At 45.5% G+C, this 23918-nt stretch overlaps 1 protein-coding gene across 1 annotated transcript in view; it reads right to left on the bottom strand.

Annotated features, from left to right (window-relative positions):
* Positions 1 to 14279: 14279 nt before the first annotated feature.
* Positions 14280 to 23918, bottom strand: part of Shld1 (shieldin complex subunit 1) — a 53737-nt gene continuing 44098 nt past the window's right edge. Inside the window, exon 2 of the mRNA XM_051144686.1 lies at positions 14280 to 14874. Coding sequence (XP_051000643.1) covers positions 14432 to 14874 — 443 coding nt within the window. The 3' untranslated portion in view covers positions 14280 to 14431. The remainder of the gene's footprint in view (positions 14875 to 23918) is intronic.

Genomic DNA, 23918 nt, shown 5'->3' with positions numbered 1-23918 from the left:
TCAGTGATGGAGAAGTCAGAGGTTCAAGGCCAGGGTTTGAGCCTATCAGATGACAAGCAGGCCCTCCTGAGTTTCTACCCATCATGTTCGACAACCACTGATCTAACCAAGCTGCCAGCTCTGACAGGAACTGGCTGAAAGCACACTGACTGCAGACTGTAGTGTCTCCAACAGCCAGCCTTGCTGAATGGAAGGCATAAGAGTCAGCCAGTGAGCATTCCTTCGGTGAAGGGCTAATAAAGCTATTAGCACAGCTGATTCAGGCACAGCTAAAAGACTGGGGACAAGTGAGCTCTACTGAGCAGTTTGTGCCTGTGAGAATCTTGCTTTTGGAAGTGGCAGAGATGTGTTTCTGCTGATTGATTCTGGAAGCTTCCTGCTTCCTGAAAAGAAAGGATGGAGGACAAAGTGAATTCAGGGTATCTGATGCTGAGGCCCTTTGGGTTCTCAGATTCTGTGAATTGTAGCCTTAGCTCCAACTGGCAGCATCTGTCTATCAAAGGGCATTGTCTAGTAGCTAAGGCCTGCCCTGCTCCTGAACACTGCGGTGTAGTGTTAAAAATGAGTATTTCCCCAGTTGCTGCCTTAACCAGACCAGTAGGAACCGGCCTCACTGCATGTGCAGAATTTGGAGCTTATTTTCTGCCCTGACTGCCACATTCTCCTAATAGGATTCACCTCTAGTTGCCCTCTTACTTGGTAACAACATCTTCTTGGCTTCCAGTCTCGGTCTTAGCACCCTATCTCTCTGTACTTTTATTTGAATTTGTTCTACAGGGTCTGTTTCTGAGAGGAACACAAACTAGACTCTCGGGACAGAGAAGAGCCCTCCAATAGGTCTTCCCAAATCATTAGTTTACATCTTGCAATCCACTGAGGCAATCAGGGAGCAGAGGAGACTATATCTGTGAAACACTTAGCCCCAAGCCAAGAAATTCAAGGGCACCTTTCCCCAGTAACAAAAAACTCTGAGCCTTTGGGAACTATTGTCACAGCGCCATGTTACTGTCTCATATTACTAAACCACACAACACTATTTCCCATTATGGAACCTGAGAGCCATCAGAAATACACTGAAGCGCAGAGGCAGACTCCTTGCCTCAACAAATATAAGGTCCAAGTCAGCTGTGACCCAGTCTGGTGGCTAGCAGCCTGGCATACTTGCATGTGCAGCTCCACGCACCAACAGAGCCTCAAAGAAGAACCTTTGTCACCCTGAGGTCTGAGCAGAATCAAGTAGGCACATTGTGCTTGGTTTTCCTTTAGAATTGAGTCGGGTGACACCAATATGCCCAAAGAAACTGTTTCCTCTTCAATGAGGCTTTGCAAACTTGGCACTCAGAATATTGCAGCTTGCCTGGGGATGGAATGCACTGGGGAGGGAATGATAAAGGATGCCTTAATTGTAACGACTGTAGGCTATGCTAGCCAAATTCAAGCGGCAGGACATTTAGTTTAGTTTACAGTTCCACAGAGGAGGACCAAAGTTAGGGACATCCTATCTGAAATGTCTTTGGCTGTGTCCCTGCTGTCCAGCGTCCACTTATCTCACCCATTTTTAGAAACCCGGCATCTATCCATCCTGGTCAATCCCTTTAGGAAGACATTGTCTTTATATTAAAGTCAGACAGAGCTCATTTCTCCCCATGCAACCCAGAACATTGACTGATGGACAGATCAACAGCCCATAATAAATAAAATCTCTTCTGGGCTCTTGTGCAGGGAGAACGTAGGTAGTGGTGGGGTCCTTTACTCTCTCCACTTTAGGGGGCTGGCTCTTTTGCTCAACTGCTTAGTTCCCATACCTGTTCTAAAGTTCTGTGATTTCACATGCTGTGCTGGCCAGCTGAGACTCACAGCTAACAGAGATTTGCCATACTCAGTGGTGAGGGGAGGTGGTATGGCAGGGGCGGGGGGAGGGGGGGAGGAATCCTTGTAAAACCAGAGAGATTTGGTCCAGATCAAAGCTCACAGTGCCGTAAGTCACTGCGTGTACAGAGGGTGAGGGAAGAGGATGGACCTGGAGAACAGCAACTTTGGTGTCAAGGCCAAGAAAGGCTGTGGATCAGGTGACTGCGTCATGCTCACCATAACAGCTCGAGAGGCTCAACACTTCTATACAGTGGCAATTGAAATAGTTCTGTGGCTCATTAACATAAATGGGCTATGGGAGTCATTGGTTTTTAGCCTTTCTCATAAGCAAGGGAATGGTCACACTGTAGCAAAATGTAGGGGGAAAAGGAAAATATTATGGGTCAGGAAATCAGCTGACAGTAAGCCAATTTACTTGGAAAGTGGCTTCAAAATAGCACACACACACACATAAGGCTTTATTTTGTTACGTGTTTATGTATGTTAGTCTGTGTCTATGTATATGCATGTGCATGTGGGTATCTGTGGATGCCAGAAGGGCTGGGGATCCCTGAGAGCTGGTTTAAGAGACGGTTGTGAATCACCAGATATGGGTACTGGGTACTGAACCAAGGTCCTCTGCAAGAACAGCCAATGCCCTTAACCACTGAGCCATCTCTCCAGTACAGTTTTGAGAAAGAAAACAAAAAGGAAGATAGCTACAGATAGAAAGATGCTTCTAGGGTCTACCTACCACACGCAACCACAGATCTTTATTCGAATCCTCATTTCAGTAGTGACAGGGCATTTTTGAGAAAACTTGAGGGACTTGAACATGGACTAAGGATTGGCTGATGTCAAGGAATTGACTATTTCCTTGGGAATATGAGTGACACTGTGGTTGACCAAGAGAAAGAAGCTGGGTGTGGTGGTACACACATGTGATCAGAGCACTCAGGTAGAGAGACTGGGAGTTCAAAGATGTCTCCAGCTACATACCAAGTTTGAGGCTAGCCTGGGCTAACCTAGCCCTATCCCCTTTCCCAAAAAAAGCTTTATCCATAGGATTTACCTGCTGAACTTACACAATAGAACAATGCCTGGGGTTTGCTACAACACACTCTAGTGCGGGGCTGCACTGTATCTTCCTTAGTAGAGCACCTGCCTCCAGCCCTGCATGAACCAGCTATAGTGGTGTAGGCCTGTTATCCCAGCCTTTGGAAAGCAGAGGTAGGAGAAATTACCCTTGAAATTTTTGGGCTAGCCTCTGCTTCATAGTAAGTTCCAGGATAGCTGTGGTTTCATAAAGATACTGTCTTAAAACAAAACAAAAACCCTACGAACTTGGGAATAAAGACATTTTAAACATATACATCTGAAATGTGTATGTTTACATCTAAACATAGAGTATACACACACATATGTATATATATATATGTATATATATATATATATATATATATATATATATATATATATGTCAATGAATGTTTCAAGTAAAATAGCATAGAAGTGCTACAGAGCCCACATAGAGCCCACAGCTCACATGGGGGTATTATGTAATGAGTCGAGCCAAGCCTTTGGTTTTACAAAAGAAGTTTTAGGTAAACAAGCAATAATTTGTTGGAGTATGAGGTGGTAAATTTGGATTATGTAACAAACTCTGATTATATAACAAACTGCCTTAGGCCATGGTTCCTGTGAGATACCACTTCGGTCTCCATAGCACTCAACCCAGGGCTGCAGAGCAAACGATGTTTAATAAACGTGGGCTGATGGACTAAACTCAGGAAATGAATTGTTATGAAGAACAGTTTAATTCTCCATGCATTTACTCCATGCTGCTCAATCAATTTGAGAACCAAGCTCCCAGATCTACCCTCCTTGGAGAATTGCCACAGCATGTGAGCTTGAAGGGGGGCGGGGGTGGTGTTGGAGCTGTGCTAACGTCTTCACTTGGCAGAGGCAGAAATGAGGGCCGCAGAGGATACAGGACAACCTGCCTGTTAATGGCCTGTTGTCACTTTATGCTTGCAGTTGGACAATTCCTTCTGCCGTGCTGGCTTCCAAAGAGCACAGCAGCCTCGCCTGCTCCAGCCCCTTGCTCTTAGCTTTGAGTGTCTGTGGTTTCAACAAAGAGTAGAATGAGGCTGCTGGAATGCTGAGCATTCCAGGATGCTGAGCAGGAAACAAGAATATACAGTCTAAGTTCTGATGAACTTTGCCTGGCCTTGGCAGGGGTCTGGCCATCGGGAGCTCTCTTTCTACGAGGGCAGGATGTGCACAAGCAGGCCGTCTCTCAGCTCTCAGCTCATGCACGTTCCCTCCCTGGTAGAAAGAGATGAAGAAGGAACAGAATGGCTTTGGAAGTTCAAGTCCAAAAGACATTTAAAAAGGCAGAATAACTGGGTTGGATATAGCACGGCCTTAGAGTCCTGATTTACCTTGTCAGCATCCAAGAACTTAGGAGAGGTCTTTATGGGGATCAATTTGGAAAGATCCTGTTTGTGTTGGTAGTGATAGGGTGGAGAACAGGAGAGAGGATGAGAGAGCTTTGCCAGGGAGAACCTGAAGAGGGGCTTAAATAGATGAAAATTTGAAACAGATGGTAGCTATTGGGGAAAAAAAAAACCAAATCAAAGTCTGTGTGTGTGTGTGTGTGTGTGTGTGTGTGTGTGTGTGTAAGATTTAAAACTCTCTCGCATAGACCTTTCTCACTATGCCTCTAAAGTTGCCTATGCACCTTACTTTGGCCTATGAGGCATTGGTAATATGATATAAATAGAGGCTTAAAAAATATTTTGTGCAATGGGAGTGGAGTATACCCTTGGAAATCGCCCTTCACAGGCGGGTCTGATCAATGGATGGCACCAATGGATAGATTTACATGTAAGGTCATTTTGGAGTATTCGGCACCAGTGGATCTGCCAGGTGGACAAAACTACAAGAGTAGCCACCAAATAACTATTTAGCCAATCCTGACATAACCTAATAACATTTATTTATTTATTTATTTATTTATTTATTTATGGTGGTAAGACTCCAACATTTATTATGTAATATTATAATATATACACAATAAAACATTGTACTATAATACTTAACTATAAATATTGTTTATAATAAATAATAGCTCATTTAAAACCATTTGTGTTAAATAAGGCACAGCTTTAAAAAAAATCTTATGGGAATAGCATTTATTTCTCAACTATTCAAATAGAAATTCTGTCTTAGAAATATTTTTTTTGATAGTTTGAAAAATGTTGAAACTGCCACAGCCACAGCGTTCTTTGCAATCACCAGCCTTTCGCACGGAGGGCCCAATTCTGGGTAAGCTCCTCAGTGCTGCTTCTGCTACTTCAGACAGTGATGCACACGATGGCGGTGCTTGCTGCTGCTGCACACTGCCTGTAGCCTGCTTAGGATTCCGAGAAGAGCTTCCTCATACACACGCATGCACCTGTGTTAGTGACCTCATCATGCCCAAGACATTTCCCTTCATGGAGCCCTTCCACATCCATTATTATTCAAGTGTCCCAGGGAAAAATAAAAGACAATAAAAAGAAAAGAAGCCAAAACCACAGGTTGTTTAGTTTTTTGAGATGGGGGGGGTGTGGGTGTCTCTGTAGCCCAGGTTGGTCTTGAACTCGCCACCTTCCTGTTTCAGATTTCTGAGTGCTGGAATTGATGGCAACTACTACCTCATGCCTGGCTCTTCACTGTTATAATTGTGTTTATTTATTATTATTACTTTATGTGTACCAGCATGGGCGTACACCTGCCGTGTCACGTGTGTGGAGATCAGAGGACCACTTTGGGGTGTGGTTCTCTCCTGGGCACACACCTGCCGTGTCACGTGTGTGGAGATCGGAGGACCACTTTGGGGTGTGGATTCTCTCCTTTCAGCTTTGTGCGGGCTCCAGGGCTCCAACTCAGATAGTCAGATTCGCATGGCAGTGTTTTGCCCACTGTGCCATCTCTCAGGCCTTCCTCGGTTTCTTACACTAGATTGTAAATTTTGTTATACGTGCGTATCATCTGCAGCTGTGAGAAGTAACAGACATCTTGCATTTTCTTCACACCATTTCCCTCATCACTGCACTATATAAAATTATAGTATAATGCCATGACTAGGATATTGCTATTTATAGACAATGTGCGTCGGATTTCTCCATTTGACTTGGACTGATTTGTGTGCTTTCAGTTTGGGTACGATTCCATCATATGTAGGTTCTACAGCTTCAGTAGAAAGGACTGTGGAAGTTTCCAGTGTGAAACAGAAGGGTCGTTCACACTTCTCCTCCCCCTACAGTTTATGAAGAGTTTGGGGCAGTATCTGGATATAAATACGCTGAGCATCCACTGATCTACAGAAGCCTCATGAAGCCTAGGACACGGTGATGGCTGGCTGATTTAAAGGTAGGAAAGCTTAGGCCCATAGATGCTGAGTGACTTGCACAGTGGCACGGTCAAATCTCAAACCTAGGCTTTCTCATCTCCATATTCCAATGTCTTATTAGGCTGTACTTACTTCCTGGGCTCAGAAAATGGAAGCAGAGGGGAGGGGGGATAGGGTGGAGGGGGTAAAGAAAATGATGATTAAATGCCGGGCTTGATAGGGTCTCTTATTTTAGTGAATTGGCTGTGTACATGGGCCTATATTTGTTCGTTTCTTTGTATATTTTAAGATACAGACTTGTAACTCTATGACAAAAAATGAAGCAGGAAAGACAGAAGGCTGAGATGTTTGGCAGGAGGCGGGGTGGGTACTATTGCATCCTTGCTGCCAGGATAACAGCACACTTCACACCAAAATGTTCCTCACAGCTCAATAGAGCCTCGCAGTAGGCAGTGGAGATCTTATGGGGAGCGGGGGAAGGCAACTAGAAACTCCCATGGTTTAATACGCATGAATTACAGTCTCATGGACTAACCCAGGGGGTTCAGGCATCTGCCAGAAGGCTCCAAGGCTGAAGAAAAGCAGAGAGTGGGCAGGGATGCTAAGTCTTGTGTCTTCTGTGAATGCGCCACCCACAGAGACAGTACATAGGAAGATTTGCTGGTGATGATTTGAGACTTCTTGGAAAAGTTCTACCAGTGGTGCACATCTCTCAGGGACTTAAGGATAAAGCAACGAGGGAACGTGACCCACACGTTTCACACAAGCAGATGGGCCTGCCCTGGTCTGTAAATCTATCTTCTGAGAGAACGGTTTGTGCCAATGTGACCCTAGTCACAAGGGTGAGTTCTCCCATGTGCAGGGAAGGTGGTTTCTCCACAGGACAAAGCTGAGACTGAGAGAGCAAGATGTTGTAAGTGACCAAGGGAACAGGAAAGCAATAAGCAAGCATGTTGCGCCCAGATACGGCAGAAGAGAAAGATTAATATTTATTGGGGTCTACACGAACCTCCAACATGCTAATGAGATTGATCTGACGGGCTTCATTTCCTTTCTCTTGAAATTTTGTTTTTGTTTTTGTTTTGGGGGGGGGGGGTTTGAGACAGGTTTCTCTGCGTAGCCTTGGCTGTCCTGGACTCAGTTTGTAGACCAGGCTGGCCTCGAACTCACAATAATGCACCTGTCTCTGCCTCCCTGAGTGCTGGGATTAAAGGCCTGTGCCACCATGACCGGCTTGTTGACATTTTACACATAAAACCTTTTGAGACATCTCTAAAACACGAGGACGTGTTGCACATCTTGTTTGGTAAGGAGCAGTGTTTGAGCACCGTGTTTTATAGACTGAATGAGCTAGGCATGGTGAACAAAACAGGTAGCTCCTGCTCTTTCTTCTTTTGGTGAGGTGTGGAGACATTCAAACCACACATTGCCTTGTGTGTCTTCAGTGTCATTAAGTTCACAATGCTGTGGTAGTATATAAGAGAAATCCATTGAGTTCTTTTTCTGTTGGTTGTCTACTGCTGGCCATGCAGCCTACCCTTAGGAGCAGTTTGTTTCCCCAGTGAGACTCCCTTGGAAGAAACTACATTTATAATTGTATGTGGTTATTGATCGGAGATTACTTGTTGGCTAGGAATGGGGCCGTATGTCCACTTCTCCTGTCACCTCTAGGACCCCTACATGCAGGCCCTGTGCATGCTGCCTCAGTCTCTGGGAGTTTATATGTGCATTGATCATGTTGATTTTGAGGTCCTTGTATTTAGTGTTCCCCCCCATCCCCTCTGGCTTTTATGCTTTCTGCCTCTTCTTTTACCACCCCCTCCATTTTTGTGTGTGACTATAACCTCGTGATTTTGTTGTTTTCCTAACAAAATTAGCTCAGAATAGGATCACTTGACCCTTTTCCTTTCATCGCCTCCCAGTTCACAGTGCTCACCCCTTTTCATAGCCAGCTTCTCTTGAGCTGCAGTTGGGCTCAGCCCCACCAGCTTCAGCCTGTTGTCTCTGTGCTTTTAGCCTTTCTGCTGAAAATGGGTAGCCACTCTGCTTCCTGGCCCAGCACCGCTGTCCCTGGCAGACAGAATCCTTGCCCTTCTTGTACTACGTCACGTTGTGGGGCTATTGCCTGCCTTGTGGGTTACAGGAATGTTCACTATGTTTGCAGGAGTGATACTGGCACAGAAAGAAAGAGGAAAGAGACAAGGCTAGAAATGCAAGGCCATGCCTCAACTTTTATGTTGTCAGGACTGTCAATCTTTTCTTGTTTGCATTGCCCTTTGTTTTAGGAAAGATTTCTCCTGCCAGTTATAAAACCCATAGTGTCAATCTGTATCTTTCATAGTCCTGTTTTCCCATTGAGGTAGTTAACCCATATGGAATTTATTTTTGCATGTAATTTGAAGTGGGGAATCTCACCATTTATAAGATATTTAGATAATTCATTTTAAATTTTTTTTAGATATATTTATTGTATTTTATGTCTATGGCTGTTTGTCTGTATGCATATATATGCACCACATGTATGCCTGGTGCTAATAGAGGTCAGAAGAGAGTATACGAGCCCCTGGAGCCACAGTTAGTACCAGTTGTGGCCCACAGTGTAGGTGCTGGGAACCAAACCAGGCCCCATGCAAGGGCAGCAAGTATCCTTAATCAATGAGCCAGCTCTTCAGCTTCTAGATAATTCATCGTCAACCAGGATGTTGAAACACTACCTTTAACACACGCTTAGTTCCCAAAAGGATTGTAACCTATCTCGTTACTCTCTTGTTAATTCCTCAAATCATTTCCTGTTGTCTTGGGCTACAAGGCTACAGCTTGTTCCTGAAACACATCTATACTTTGTCCTTTGGGGACCATCCTAGGGTCACACAGGACTTCCTCTGGCTAGATGCTTCAAGCTCATCCCAAAGTGGTCTCACACTAACACTGCATACACCATTCCCTGAGCTGCATGTTTGGCCTCTCTGCCATGCTTTTTTAAATGTTTTATTAGCATATAATAGTTATATATGCCAATGGTTTTCATTAAGACATTTTCATACATGTACCTAATGTGTTTCAGTCATGTCCACCCTCCCTGATACTCCCTTTTGTCCCTGTCCTTCTCCCATTGATCCTGTCCTCCTCTCAACTAGTTCCTGCCTGTTCATTCTTTTTTGTAACCCAGGGAATATCATTAGCATTGTTTACAGGACTGTGGCCATAAGCATTTTGAGGAGGGCATACTCCATTTTTGTAACAATCTGTTCATATTTTGGCCAGCTTTCCTTGTCGGTTGTTTTTCTGATGATTTGCAAAACTCTCTGTTAAAAACCCCATCTATCGACATATCCCATGTGTTTTTATTTATTCTGGTCTTGTTATGACTTTACAACATTTTCCATCTTGTCAGAACACAGTCAAAAGGATGATGTGTGCTGATCAATGTTTTGGGGAACCGTGAGAGGTGTTCCAAGAAAAAAGGCAGAGGGCCTTTTATCTCAGGTGCATTTTGTTTCCTGGATGTGATTTTATGCCTCCTGTGACATTTACATTCAATTTATAAGACATGTTTATTCTTGTTAGATGTCAGACATAGCTATAGAACCCAATCTGGTGAAAGGATGTGCTGAGAGCTGTCCTCAGTGTACCCTGAACTCAGATATGGCCTTCTGCCTTGCTTATGTGCTTTCCAAGATATAATCTATAGCATGTGCCAGGAAATCGTGTTTAAATTGGTCTGTTCTGAGAAAAACCTGGGAAATGGCTGCTCTGTCAATATTTAGTAGGTACTTACTGACATTTACTTACATGTTTTTCTGCTCAAGCTTTTTTGAACTCAAAGGACCTCCCTTGGATCACTGCTTTCCTTGCTACATTCATGAATAAAAATACATTGAGGCTGGCCGTGGTAGTGCATGCCTGTAATCCCAGCATTTGGGAGGCAGAAGCAGGTGGGTCTCTGTGAGTTCGAGGCCAGCCTGGTCTACAAAGTGAGTCTAGGACAGCCAAGGCTACATAGAGAGACCCTGTCTTGAAAAGGGCAGGGCACTGAAACTGAAGTAGGGTTGTCAACAGCATTAGACTGTAGTCCGCCCCATTCTTTCAGGTCCTCAGATCCCAGGTCTAGCAACCAAGATCTGCATAGGTTGGCAAAAGTCAACACCATCTGAAGTTTTATATTTTTTAATCTCTCTCTCTCTCCTCTCTGTCTGTCTGTCTGTCTGTCTGTCTGTCTCTCTCTCTCTCTCTCTCTCTCTGTGTGTGTGTGTGTGTGTGTGTGTATGTGTGTATGCAAGTGCCCATGCATATGCACCACTACAATTTCATAGGTGAGAGGACAACTTGCTGGAGTTGGTTCTCTCTTCCTGCTATGGGGTCATGTGGATCACACCCAGGTAGATCATCACACTTGGTAGCAAGTACCTGTTGAGCCATTACTGCCAAGCCAGAAGATGCATGGTTTTAGACAAATTCATGACATTTTCTTTTCAATTTTTAGGATTTATTTTAAGCAATTCTTAGAAAGATTTCTCCACTTTAAGACAGCCTTCTCCCCATATGTGTATGTTCTCTCTCTCTCTCTTTCTCTCTCTCTCTCTCTCTCTCTCTCTCTCTATATATATATATATATATATATATATATATATATCTCACATTTTATCATTTAAATTTTTACCTTGAACCCCATCTAGAATACATTTTGATATGAGAAGCGAAATGAAGAACCCAGCCTTTTATTATGACTCTCCCAAAGTAGGGAGTCCGTCATTCCAAAACCATGGCTGACAGCTCTGCCTTTGCCTTACGTTTTCTTTTTCTTTCTCTTTTCTGTGTTGGTTATCAACTCAGGACTGCGTGCATGCTAGGTAAGTGGTCTACACCGTCTACATCAAGCTATATCCCCAGATGTGCCTAATTTGAAATGCCACCTTCATCACACGCGCAATTTGCATCTCCACTTATACATATTCATGAGCTCTACTTTTCCCTTCGATGTATCTATTTTTACATCGGAAACTCTAATTACTAGACAAGATATGTTTTCCTATTTGATAAGGCTGGTCTTTTATATTGTCTAGCCATTCATGTGTGCTTTTCTTTTTAAAATAACTTTCACTGTGGCAAACAGAGGCAAATGGAGCATGACACATGGGTGTATCCTGCATTACTCTAGTCCACCCTGCAGTTGTCCACAGTCCATCTCCTAGAACAGTCTATTTTATTGTCTCTTGAACATCAGTAATTTGGGGACAAACCATACTTCTAACTTTTGATGCATATAGTGCCACTTACTCTATTATTAGTTTTTACTAAACCAGCCTTTTACATTTTGAGTACTTACATCATGCTAACCTTGCACAACCTTGTAAAAGCATGGGTTAGATATAGCATCTGTGTTTTCCTAGCGCGTTGAAAAAAAACAGATTAGCAATAAAAGAAACACCGTCCATGTGTTTGTCCAGTTTGTGTGCTACCAGCACCTTAGGAAAACTGGTCAGTGCTAACTGCTCTGGTCAGCTCTACAGATGGAACCCTCCACTTAGAAGGCACCACCAGGCTGCTGGTGAACTCCTGTGGCTCTCAAGGCAGATACTATTTGCACAGGTGGATTCAGTCTGTGAGAATTACTGAGACATTCACATACAGGATATAAGCACTTTTATGTGCAACTCATCCAATATCACATTCAAAAGACCTTTGCTAGTTTTAAAAGAATTGATGTTTTTTGTACCATTTAGAAATTGCTGATAATGACATCAGTCACATGTACCCTAAAAGAAATCATACAGGCTGGGGTATAACTCAGTAGAAGAGTGTAGGCTGAGAAGGGCAAGTCACCAGGTCCAGGCCTGAGCATGAGTCATCTAGAGAAACAGACGAACGACCTGGGCCCAGGACATAAACCTTAGATTCTGCTAGCAGGTCTCAGCTTCAAGATCTGATGTATCTGGAACAAAGCGGCCCTCACAAAGGCTCTGGAGAACGTCACAGATGATATTGCAAGTCTCCCAATGTTCATGTGACGATAAGATACCGTGAACTTTACCCTCAGTGCTGAAACACCAATGCTGCCAAAGGCCTGGGCTGTGGTATCCTTATCTCTTAGTCTTTATTAAAGGTTCACAGAGATAAATGGAAAATGCCACCCTATCCTCACAGAGATCAAATTAAGGGGAAGGATCACAGAGAATCAAATATCGTGTACTGGCCTGTCACAAACACTTACTCAGATATTAGGAAACACATGCCATACTCGGTGCTACCTAAGGCAACCCTGGCTTTTACCCTCCCACATCCTCCACAGTCAGAGGCTCCCTCCTGCAGAACATCTTCACGTCTGCCATGAGTGACGGGTGGGCATAATTTGCTACTAACATCCCTCTCCCAAACAGAACCTGCTACTTGCCAATGTGAACATTCAAATAGGTTTGGTGCTGTCCCTTAGAAACAAGAGCAGCCCAGATCCCCCCCTTGACAGCCATGAAGATGGGCTGTGAAATATTCCTGTGGCTGGACATTTCTCAGTGACACTCTTCAAGAGCGTCTACTGGAATGCTCCAAGTTAAAACAATTAACCTTCACATTTAACCTGCAGGTTTGGGCTTGAAATGGCACCAGTTTTGTGATTACTGGACGGACTGTGGGACAGGAGAGAGCTGTAAGATGACTGCTTGTGAGAGGAAAAGCTGGAGCTCCAGTTGTGAGCATCTCTTGAGGTCCTGCCATGTGGGACCCTTTCCACAGCTGCCTTGACCTTTCTAGGTGGGAGTCTCTTGCCTGTGACCTCCCCTGAACTGGAAGCCTACACACACTCCTGCTTCTCGCTAGGCTCTTTAGTGCCCAGGTAACTGTCCAGTGCACTGACTTTTAGGGAGCACTTGTCGGCTGCGCCATTTGCATAATCCACTTTTTTGAAAAGCTTTGGAGTCTTATGCCAATTAAACTTTACCTCCAGTTTCTCAAAGTCTAACTGCATGGCATTGCCAGCTTTTGCTATTCCTCCAAATGAGGGAACTAAGCCTTACATCTACTGATGTCATCTGCTTGAAGAACTCTATGAGGCTTCTAATTAGTGTAGCAAGTTCCCGGTGCCAGCTGATGTCATGTTCAAACTGGGGCTCAGGACACAACCCAAAGAGGAGAGCATCTGCCAGTGCAAGCCTGAACTAGCTATTCAAAGAGCTCCCTGTCAGGCTAAGCACCTGCCTGGAGGACAGGCCCAGGTGACCAAAGCCCTGCTCCAGGCAAGCATTCAGCTCAGGGTGCTGAAGGCAGGACAGGGCAGGGATGAGGGGCAACCCTTCAGAGGATGACAAGAGGGGCCTGAAGGTGGACAGAGGGCAGAGTAACAAGGAGAGGGCAAAGCTGCTTGGACAAAGGGCTCCTTATTTCCCCTAAGTACAAATCAGAAAGATCACACAGTCCACCCTTACATGGCAGAACTCCACATCCTGAGTGGAGAGCTTAGCGCTGTCTCTTCACCTTCCAAATTGCAACCTAGTGGAGATGAGGAAGCCCCTTTGTGTGTGAATTATACATGGTTCAAGTGTTCCTTCCCCCTGTGAATATAAAACAGGGAATTCTGGCTTTGGAGAGGAGCCAAAAGTATGATATACTGTTTAGAAGTGTATTTAAATCTTTACATTGTGTTTGGCCAATCAAATGGTCCTCACATACAACTCTGTGTAATTGTTACCCTTAATCCAGCACAGAAAAATATATCCTCAAAACACTCATTTCCCAGCAGCCTGTTCTTTGAGGCTTGCTCTCCCAGGAGTAGACTGAGTCACGGGTGCAGAAATAAGAGGTTTATTAAGAAAAAGCCCCAGAGACACCAGTAGGTGAGTGGGAGGAAGGACGAAGCCAAGCAGGGGAGTGACTTCCTGTTGAAGTCCCAGGCCTGACCTGGTCCCCAGGAGAACATTCTGGAGCATAGACTAAAGCAAGAAGCTGAACTGGGACTTAACCCTGGCTGAGTCAGTAGCAGCGTTGGCCACAGTGAGAGGTTGGGTGGCACACCTATAGGCCTACTGGCTCGATCATCGGGTTGCTAGTGCCAGCCTCTACCTGTGAAGCCTCTAGCTAATGGCTGGAAATGGAAAGATGTCAGGAGGAGCCCCACTCCACCCAGAGACTCTGAGGGCCAGGTTGAAAGCACTTTATCTCCAGCAGCACCTGCTTTCACACCAGCACCAGCTATGCCTCTTTCATGATGGTCTGTTCCAAGAGGAAATGAATGATCTCTCTTGACAGTCCTGGGATGGGCTCTTCATCATCCACAGAGCTACCTCCTTGCTCCAGAGGGTAGAAGCGGGTTTCCTTGGAATGCTGCTGTAAGACAGAGCAGCCATCCCGGTTAAAGATGACCCGGGCCATCTGGAAACTGCGGAGAGCGTACTGTTGGCTCTCCTGGCCCTCAAGCCCAGAGATTGTCTGAGACAGGCACCGGCACACAGGTTCAGAGAGCTGATCCCCAGAGCCTGGCAGCGGATGGGCAAATGCTTCGTAGAATCTGTCCAGGGATTTCCGAAGTTCATCATCCTCTGGGTGGGTCTCCAACTGGCCATTCACGGAAGGGTGGGGCCAGGAGGTCTCAGAGTCCCAGGAACCTTTTTGCTCAGTATTTAGAGAACTGCCACCTGTAAGACAAAATACATTCCAGCTCTCAAACAGGCAGTCAAAAGCACTGGAAAGTGGTACTGTTTTAAATTACATGTATTATCTATATTATCTGTAGGCCCGGCTAGCAATCAATCAAGACAGACACTCGTTATATTTTAAAATGGCCTTAGTTAACCTGGGGCAGGGTAGATATCGGTCTTCTAAACTACCTCCCATAGTGGTGCAGGTATGGGATCCCTGTCTTAATCCCATGCCATCTGCTTCTAATAACTCTATCAAGCTACCTCCCATCCATAATCCCAAATACTTGCTAATGTCCCTCATCTGGGCTGGATTCTCCATCCATGCCGCCGGCCCTGTGCTTCTCCTCCAGCTAACCCATGGCGGCCTTCCTCTCTTCACTTCAGGTCTCTCTCTTTCTCCTGGTGGTGGTCCTTCTTCTTCCCAGAATTCCCCTCTCTCTCTTAGCCTCGCCTATCTCCTGCCCTGCCCAGGTGGGATGGCTTTTTATTAAGCAAAAGTTGGGTCCCAGAGGCAGCAAGCTGTAATTAGCATCAAAATACATCAGACCATCCCCCAACACAGTGGGCTAGTGAGGTGGCTCAGTGGGTAAAGGTGTTTGCTACACAAACCTAGTAACGTGAGATGGACTCCCAGAACCAAAGTAAAGACGGAAAGAAAGAACTGTCTCCTACAAGCTATCTTCTTCCCTCCTCATGCACACGTAGCATGCACTTCCTATAACGTCATTCACACAAGTAATTTTTTATGACCAGAAATCAAAACCAACAGCACAGATGCCTCTCTTCATCTCAACCCACTTACTACTCCCAAGACACTGATTTCAGAAGCATTTCCTCTCCTTGGGGTACGCCACATACCTGCTCCTAGGAAGACTACCTAGCTTGCATGGGTCAGGAGTTCTTTAGTTTTACTTTATATATTTTTTGAGTGTTCTGACTGCAGTATGTCTGTGTTCCATGAATGTAATACACTGTGCCTAAAGAGGCCAGAGGAGGGGGTCAGATCCCAGGGCCTGGAATGTGGTGGTTTGAATGAAAATGGCCCCTATAGGCTCATGGGGAGTGGCACTATTAGGAGGTGTGGCCTTGTTGGAGGAAGTGTGTCACTGGGGTGGGGGATGGGGGGGATGAAGGGGAGTGGGGGGGGGGGGCTTGGGCTTTGAGCTTTCAAGTGCTCCAGTCAGGCCCATTCTCTCTTGCTGCTGCCAGATGTAAAATCCTCAGCTGCCTCTCCAGCACCATGGCTGCCTGCATGCCTCCTCTCCAGCACCATGGCTGCCTGCATGCCTCCTCTCCAGCACCATGGCTGCCTGCATGCCTCCTCTCCAGCACCATGGCTGCCTGCATGCTTCCTCTCCAGCACCATGGCTGCCTGCATGCCTCCTCTCCAGCACCATGGCTGCCTGCATGCCTCCTCTCTAGCACCATGTCTGCCTGCATGCTTCCTCTCCAGCACCATGGCTGCCTGCATGCCTCTTCTCCAGCACCATGGCTGCCTGCATGCTTCCTCTCCAGCACCATGGCTGCCTGCATGCTTCCTCTCCAGCACCATGGCTGCCTGCATGCCTCCTCTCCAGCACCATGGCTGCCTGCGTGCTGCCATGCTTCCCACCATGACAATGGACTACAGCTCTGAACCTGTAAGTAAGCCAGCCCAATGAAATGTTTTTCTTTAAAAGTCACGCTGTCTACTTGGGAGGCAGAGGCAGGTGGATCGCTGTGAGTTTGAGCCCAGCCTGTCTATAAAGCGAGTCCAGGATAGTCAAGGCTACACAGAGAAACCTTGTCTCAAAATATAAAACAAAACAAAACAAAACAAAAAGTCACGGTGTCTCTTTACAGTAACAGAAAGCCTAAGATATGGAGTTATGGATGTTTATGAACTGCCTTGTGAGTGTGGAAAATTGAATCTGAGCCCTCTGGAAAAGCAGCCAGTACTCTTAACTGGTAAGCCATCTTTTCAGCTTGGATCATGAGTTCTTAGCCTGAGGTTCCTGTATATAAACTCACAGAGGGTGAAAAAAGATGCTATCATTACTACCTCCCACCTGAAATGTAGCTTTTCCTCCTATGATGAATGTAACTCATAGGGAATAGCATTGGCAGCAGCCTCTTTGGACACAGGGATGAGGGCTGCAGATGACTGTGGACTCTCAGCCTCCAGTACCACATCTAATCCACCTAATTATGGCTTTATGTTTTGTTTTGTTTTGTTTTTTTCAAGACAGGGTTTCTCTGTGTAATAGCCCTGTCTGTCTTGGAACTCTTTGTAGACCAGGTTGGCCTTGAACTCACAACGATCCGTCTGCCTCTGCCTCCCAAGTGCTAGGATTAAAGGCGTGTGCCACTACATCCGGTGGCATTTAATATCAATATGAACAGAACAAGACACATGTCTCTGACACCACCAGCTATTAATCCCAGCTCTAAGCATTGTCTATGCATTTATTTAAAGGCATATTTCATTACACCGCTCATTTGTTCTTTTAAAAATGTTTATACAGTAATCAGTGTGTGTGTGTCTGTGTGTCTTTGCATGTGGAGGTCAGGAGGACAACCCATAGAAGTCGGTTCTCTTCTATCACTGTGGGACCCAGAGATCAAACCCAGATTGTCAGGCTTGGTTCCAGGTTTTCTTTCCTGCTAGTGAATTCAAGGAAAGATTATGCACAAATAACTCTATAGCTTGTGCTTCTCAATCACAGGAAAGAGAGGGAGGGAGGGAGGGAGGGAGGGGGAGAGGGAGGGAGGGAGGGAGACAGAAAATAGGACAGCTTCTGTCAGGGCCAGGGCTTTGGCTGGTCATCCTTCCAAGCTCCTCCTGAAAATCCCATCTCTGGGCAGCAACTCCTGGGTGACTAGAAAAGGAGGGAAGCAGATGCTGATCTTTCTAGTCCAGATGGCAGAGAAATCCACAGGGAGGACTTTCCAGATTGTATTCTTCCTAAGTGGCAGGTTCATGCAAAGCAAGAAAAGACTGATAACCTGCTGGAGATGAGAAAGAGCCATGCCAACAAACAGCGACGGGAGATTCAGAACTGGGTCTCTGGGACATAAAGCCCACTATTGGAGCATTGGGAATGACGGCTAGGTGGCCGTAAGGTATGGCTGCCAACTTCCTGACAGTGGTGGCTTGATTTTTATCATGTAAGAGAATGTCTCAGTCTGTAGGATGATTAGGAGTGACAGGCACAACTAAGAATTTACTCTCAAACCCTTCATGAGGGCTGGGGATGTAGCTCAGCTGGCCTGGGTTCTGTCCTTCACTACCCTAGTCTGGCGGTACACCTCTGTAACCAACATTTAGAGGGAGAGAAATTCAAGGGCATCCTTAGCTTGACGGTGAGTTCAAGATCAGCCTAAAATATTAAAAACCCTGTCTTAGAAAAATCAAAACAACAGCAGCTTAATTTGGTGCCCCAATATGAATAATTTGTGAAAAAAAGTTGTTTGTACTGTATTTGACAGCATTGAGTTTGACACTGTGACAAAATAATTTTAAAGCAATTCTCTAGAGGGAACTGCTAACACTTCCTACTTTAAACAACCAACCAAATAAAAGCCTAGCTATTAGCCAGTAAATGTTCTATAAGTGGTGTTTAAAAACTAGCCAAGGGAGAGTGGGAGCCCACAAGGGGAGAATGAGGAGTCCTGGGTGCTTTCTCATACAGATAATCTCATCGGAAGGCAAAAGGGTGCAGAGGCCTGTCCAGGGAAGGATGGCACAGTGAGGAGATTCCCAGGAGACACTGAGGAAGCCAGGAAATTCCTGAAACCTCCCACCTGAGGTTTCACACCCAATATCCCAAGAGCAGGGAACACCCTCTCCATTACTGGAAAATATACCCAGATATACAGGGTTCGTGTTTTCAAGTGCATTTCATTTTCCTATTGGTTACATGTATGGGCGCTGTGTTTGCATGTACTGGCTCCATATTTGTGTGCGCCTGGTGCCTGATGAGGTCAGAAGAGGGCACTGGATCCCCTGGATCTGGAGCTGCAGGTGGGTGTGACCCAGCAGGTGGGCTCTGGGAACTGAGCCTGAGTCCTCTGCAAGAGCAGCCCAGCCTGGTTACGACGAGGTAGCTACAAAGGCCCAAAAGCTGCCCCATCTCCCATGTGTTTCCTGCAAATGTCAAGCAGACTGCAACCCATCTTCAAAAAAACAACCCCTCCTCTTGCAAAGGAACAAAGACATATGGCCTGAGTGTGCTCAGCTTGTCAGTCCTGTGAGCGCTGTCTCCAGGCCACGCGGGCTCTGGTTCTCTTTCAAATGCGCTTTGCTGCAACCTCAAGCCTTTCTTCTTCATCAGGCAGCCGCTGTGGCTTTGTGACGCCACTGGTTCCTTGACAGCCAAGTGACACTGTCACTTCTCCCCTCCTGATGTCCCATGTGTGGGACAACAGTGGATCTTACAAAACTATGTTTAGCTCCACTCAGTGGTGCCCCGTGATCTTCATGTTCAAACCTCACTTCAGTTTACCTGTGGACATAGCACGGATTTGTAGGGCTCTCAGTTGGGAACAGTTATATCTACTCTACGAAGTGTCTGGGAAACTTTCTGTGTGAGTAATTACAAAGTGTTTCTTACATTAAATGGTTATAATATATAACATTTAGCCATATTATATTTAATCTGTTGCTGAGCAGGGCCAAGGATATAAACATCCTACAGTAAGTATCAAGGACAGTCCCACACGACAAAGGTGTCCATGATGTCCCTAGGAGTCTGCTCCTACCAAAAGAGGTAGGAGCATTCATCCTTAAATCCACCCTTAAAGAATGGATGGATGGGCCCATTGCACAGTGACATGCTAATTGGTCTTAAGAAGCCCATGGTACCTTGGCTACGAACCCCCCTTCCTGATTTTACCCAGTCACGTGGTGTGTTTTCCCTCTCAGATCATGGGCTGGTGATTTTTATTATTGTTGTTAGTCTTAGCAGCATTCTGCACTATTTAAAGTAAGTGGAACTTTTCTCATTTAAAAAAAAATTAAATTACATTTCTCTCTCCTCTCTCTCTCTCTCTCTCTCTCTCTCTCTCTCTCTCTCTCTCTCTCGTGTGTGTGTGTGTGTGTGTGTGTGTGTGTGTGTATGTGTGTGTATGTGTGTGGTGTTTGTGTTTATATGCATTAACAGGACTGAATACACTGTCTCCATGGGTAACACCATCATTTGTAGTATATTAAATGCCATTGCTCCGGGCTCTGTGGTGCTACACCTTTTCTGCTCTGGACCTTACATTCTTTTCCTTTACGGTCTTTTTGTTCCTCTTACCACCCTGGGGGAGTGAATAGGATCGCTAAATGAATGAAACTTGGTACAACACGTGGCCTAGCTCTACAAGCCTAAGGAAGGTCCAATGGGGCTCACACCTGCCTGCAGCACTACCCAGCTTCTTTCCTGGCCCTGAATGTATGCACAGAGCTCCTCTTTAGAACTTCTGCACGTGGGGTTGCTTCACATATGAATTGGCCCACTTTTCATTGCTATGACAAATACTCAAGAGAAAATTCCTTAAAGGAGAAAAGGTCCATTTGGGCTCAACGGTCAGTCTCCTAGCTCCATGCCATGGGCTTATGGGGAGGCAGAGTGTCATGGCAACGAGTGAGTGGCTGAGAAGGCTGCTTACCTCACTACAGCCAGGAACCAGAGAGAGCGGAAATAGGATGGGGCCATGGCCAAGACTCACTTAAAAGGCATTTCCAACCCCTCCTAGTACAGCGAGGCTCTACCTCCCACAGTTCTACTAGCAGCCAGCAGAGGATTCAAACTTTACATTTCTCACCAGATTTACCATTCCCTGGGTTGTCACAGCCTCCTGATCTGTCTCTGGAAATGCCCTCATAGACATGTGCGGGGGCGGCTCTTATTAAAGAGGTATGCTTTACTACTGTGGTGGGTTGACTGAGAACCATTCTCTATAGGCTTGTATATGAAACACACGATCCCCTGTTGGTAGCACTATTTGGGGGGAGGTTAAGGAACTTTCAGGGAGTACAGCCTTACTGGACGATGCTGTGAGAACTATCTTTTTTTTTTTTTTTTTTTTTTTTTGTCAGCTTATAGGTTTATTAGGACATCATTCCATTGTAAGTAGAGAGACAGCTGTACTAATAACCACTGAATTGATATCATACTTTCTATAAATGGTCCTGACTTTATGGCTGGATCCCATAATCAAACGTCACGAGACACACAGACTGTCTGCTTCTGCCCCTTTGCAGCTGAGGAACCTGAGACACAAGAGCTATGACAACAGCGGCCTGGGGTGCAGCTCAAAGGTACAACAGCTGCTTAGCCGTGTGTGGCACGGGGCGGGTTGCATTCTTCAGGCTTTGCAGCAACAGGGGTTTCTTTTTTTTTTTTTTAATTTTTTTAAATTAATTTATTCTTGTTACATCTCAATGTTTATCCCATGCCCTGTATCCTCCCATTCTTCCCTCCCTCCCATTTCCCCATTATTCCCCTCCCCTAGAGAACTATCATTTTTAAGTCAAAGGTAGTTAGCCTGGCAAGGGTTCAAATCTCGGTGTATCTATTAGCCAATCACAACAGATTGTGGAGTCATGCTCCTGCCAATGGGATGAGAGGCAGTCACCACCTATGTTGCAGGGGTCTCTGTGGCCACCATGGCTGTTACAGTCACGATCTGTGGGAGGCAAGAAGGTAATTCTGTTCAACATGGCTCAGTGGCCGGTGTTGGTTCAAACTTCTAGAGCCTGACCTCAAGTAGTTTGTTTCAGACATATTTTAAGCACAGCACAATTTGGGGGGAAAAAACTTTCCTGATAACAATTAACTCAATTCCATGTGCACAGCAAAGAGTAAGGCAAGACTATATCAAAACTCTTTGTAAAGTACAAGTGAGATCGTCTATAAAGATGGGTTCTGTGGACTGAGGAAACGGGCTCAAGGTAGGAGTCTGAAGGAGAATCCAGTGTGACCTGGCCACACAGATAGCACAAAGGCACCAGGCTATTAACCATGTCTGCTCGCTGACTTCTGCACAGAAAACAGGTTATACACCTCTCCCTTTGAAGAGTCAACCCTGGATGTTTAACAATCCTGGTTCCCCTGGTAATTATCTGTGAGCACAAGGACCTCCATGCCGCCACACTACATCAGGGATAAGGGACAGGAGCCATGTGGCCCTGGTGTTTTGCTAGGTTTGGGTTTTGGTGTACTATTTTTCAAGATGAATGGCCTTGCCCAGACGCTTTCACTTTGTGTGTTCCTTTGTGCAGCACGGACATTACTTATCCTTTGTTTCTTTCTTTTTATTATTATTATTTTTTAAATCTTTTATTATTATTATTATTAATATTTTTATTATTATCCTTTGTTTTTAACGATGGCTTTAAGTTTGCACTCTCCCCACTTCCAGGTAACTCTCACAGCTAGCTCAGCTACTCTTCTTGTAGCCACGTGTCCCACCACAATGAACTCACCCCTCTGCAACCATAGACCAAAATAAATGCTCGAGTCTGTTAAGTTGCTTTTGGTCATGGTGTTTTATCACAGCAACCAAAAAGTACCCAATGCAAGTCCTCTCCTCCCTAAGTTTGTTCTCGGTGTCAAGGTTTATGATCTCTTCACATGGATGTATGTGCTCGCTTGGCTTCTGCCCCAGCTTTTCTGTGCTGCTTTTAGATATGACTTTCTCAATGAGTTTTCAGTATCAGCCAGGATGGGCTATGTTTTGCCACATAAGAAGTGTTACTGGACTTCGGGATCACAGCCTGTGTTCCAACAGGCAATGTCCAGCCACCTGGCCTCAATAAGCCAGTTAAAAGAGCCAAATTAATAGCAAAAGGCAGAAAAAGGAGATTCGGTCAATGTGGCCACCCCACCCTCAGATCTATTTTTGTGGCTCTGACAAGGGGTAGGGTTTAAATAAAAAGCAAGAAGTATGCATAACTGAGCAGCCGTGCCATGGAGCAGTGGTGCCCATTACTGTCTACGTCTCAACCCGTGTGCTAGGTCAGTCTTGTTCATTTCTTGTAAGAAGAAAAGAAAAGCAAGTGATTGAGATTCTAGATTTTTCTGTTCTGTGAGACTCGTCCTCATGTTGCCCGAGCATGCAGCACCACGAGCAGGTTGTACTGTGCTGGGAATGGGCTCGAGTCTTCTCCAATGCTAGGCAAGCATTCTGACAAGTGAGCTGCGCCCCAGCTCCGACTCTGCTACTCTGATTATGACTTTCCATCAGCACAATCAGCTGAAATGTGAGCTGCTAATTAAGATGATGCTTGAAGCTTCAACCTTAATTATAAAACAAATATAAGCATTTCAAAAAGATTAAATTTATCTTTACCCATGTGTCTATGTCTCTCTCTGTCTCTCTCTGTCTCTCTCTCTGTCTCTCTGTCTCTCTCTCTCTCTCTCTCTCTCTCTGTGTGTGTGTGTGTGTGTGTGTGTGTGTGTGTGTGTGTGTGTGTGTGTGTGTATGCACATGGGTACAGGGGCTGAGGAAGCCAGGGGCCTTCAGACTCCTGAAAGCTGGAGTTATAGGCAGTTATGAGCCACCTAGTATGGGTGCTGGGAATTGAATTTAGGTCCTCTGAAAAAGCGCCTGAGAGCCAGCAAGACTGCTCCATGATGAAGGCACTTGCTGCCAAGCCTGACAACCTGACTTTGGTCTCCAGGATTCACGTGGTGGAAGGAGAGAGCAAGGCCTCACAAGTCCTGACCTTCACAAGTGTGCCAAGGCTCACACACATAAATGTAAAAGTTTTAAATCAGAAGCAGCCTGCTTGCAGGCTCCTCTGAGATCTGCAAGAAGCACGTCCTACTTTGCCTCCCAGGTCTGACTTTCCTCAGAGCCCCCATCATGCTGTTTGTGGTGCTGGGACCAAAATCCATGCTGCTGTCTATCTGCCATGTCTCTTCTAACAAACTGTTCACCCCCAAAGACAGCCGGTCTCAGGGGCCCCCTTGAAGCCTGAACCCAAGACCTGTCACTCTCTACTTGAGATTGTTATTTGATACAGATATTATCACTTTCTTATGTATACATTGTGTGTGTGTGTGCGG

Source organism: Acomys russatus, chromosome 4 (assembly GCF_903995435.1).
Source record: "Acomys russatus chromosome 4, mAcoRus1.1, whole genome shotgun sequence".
Classification (NCBI taxonomy): Eukaryota; Metazoa; Chordata; class Mammalia; order Rodentia; family Muridae; genus Acomys; species Acomys russatus.
Note: the sequence above shows the minus strand (reverse complement) of the source record. Positions and strands in the feature narration are given on the sequence as shown.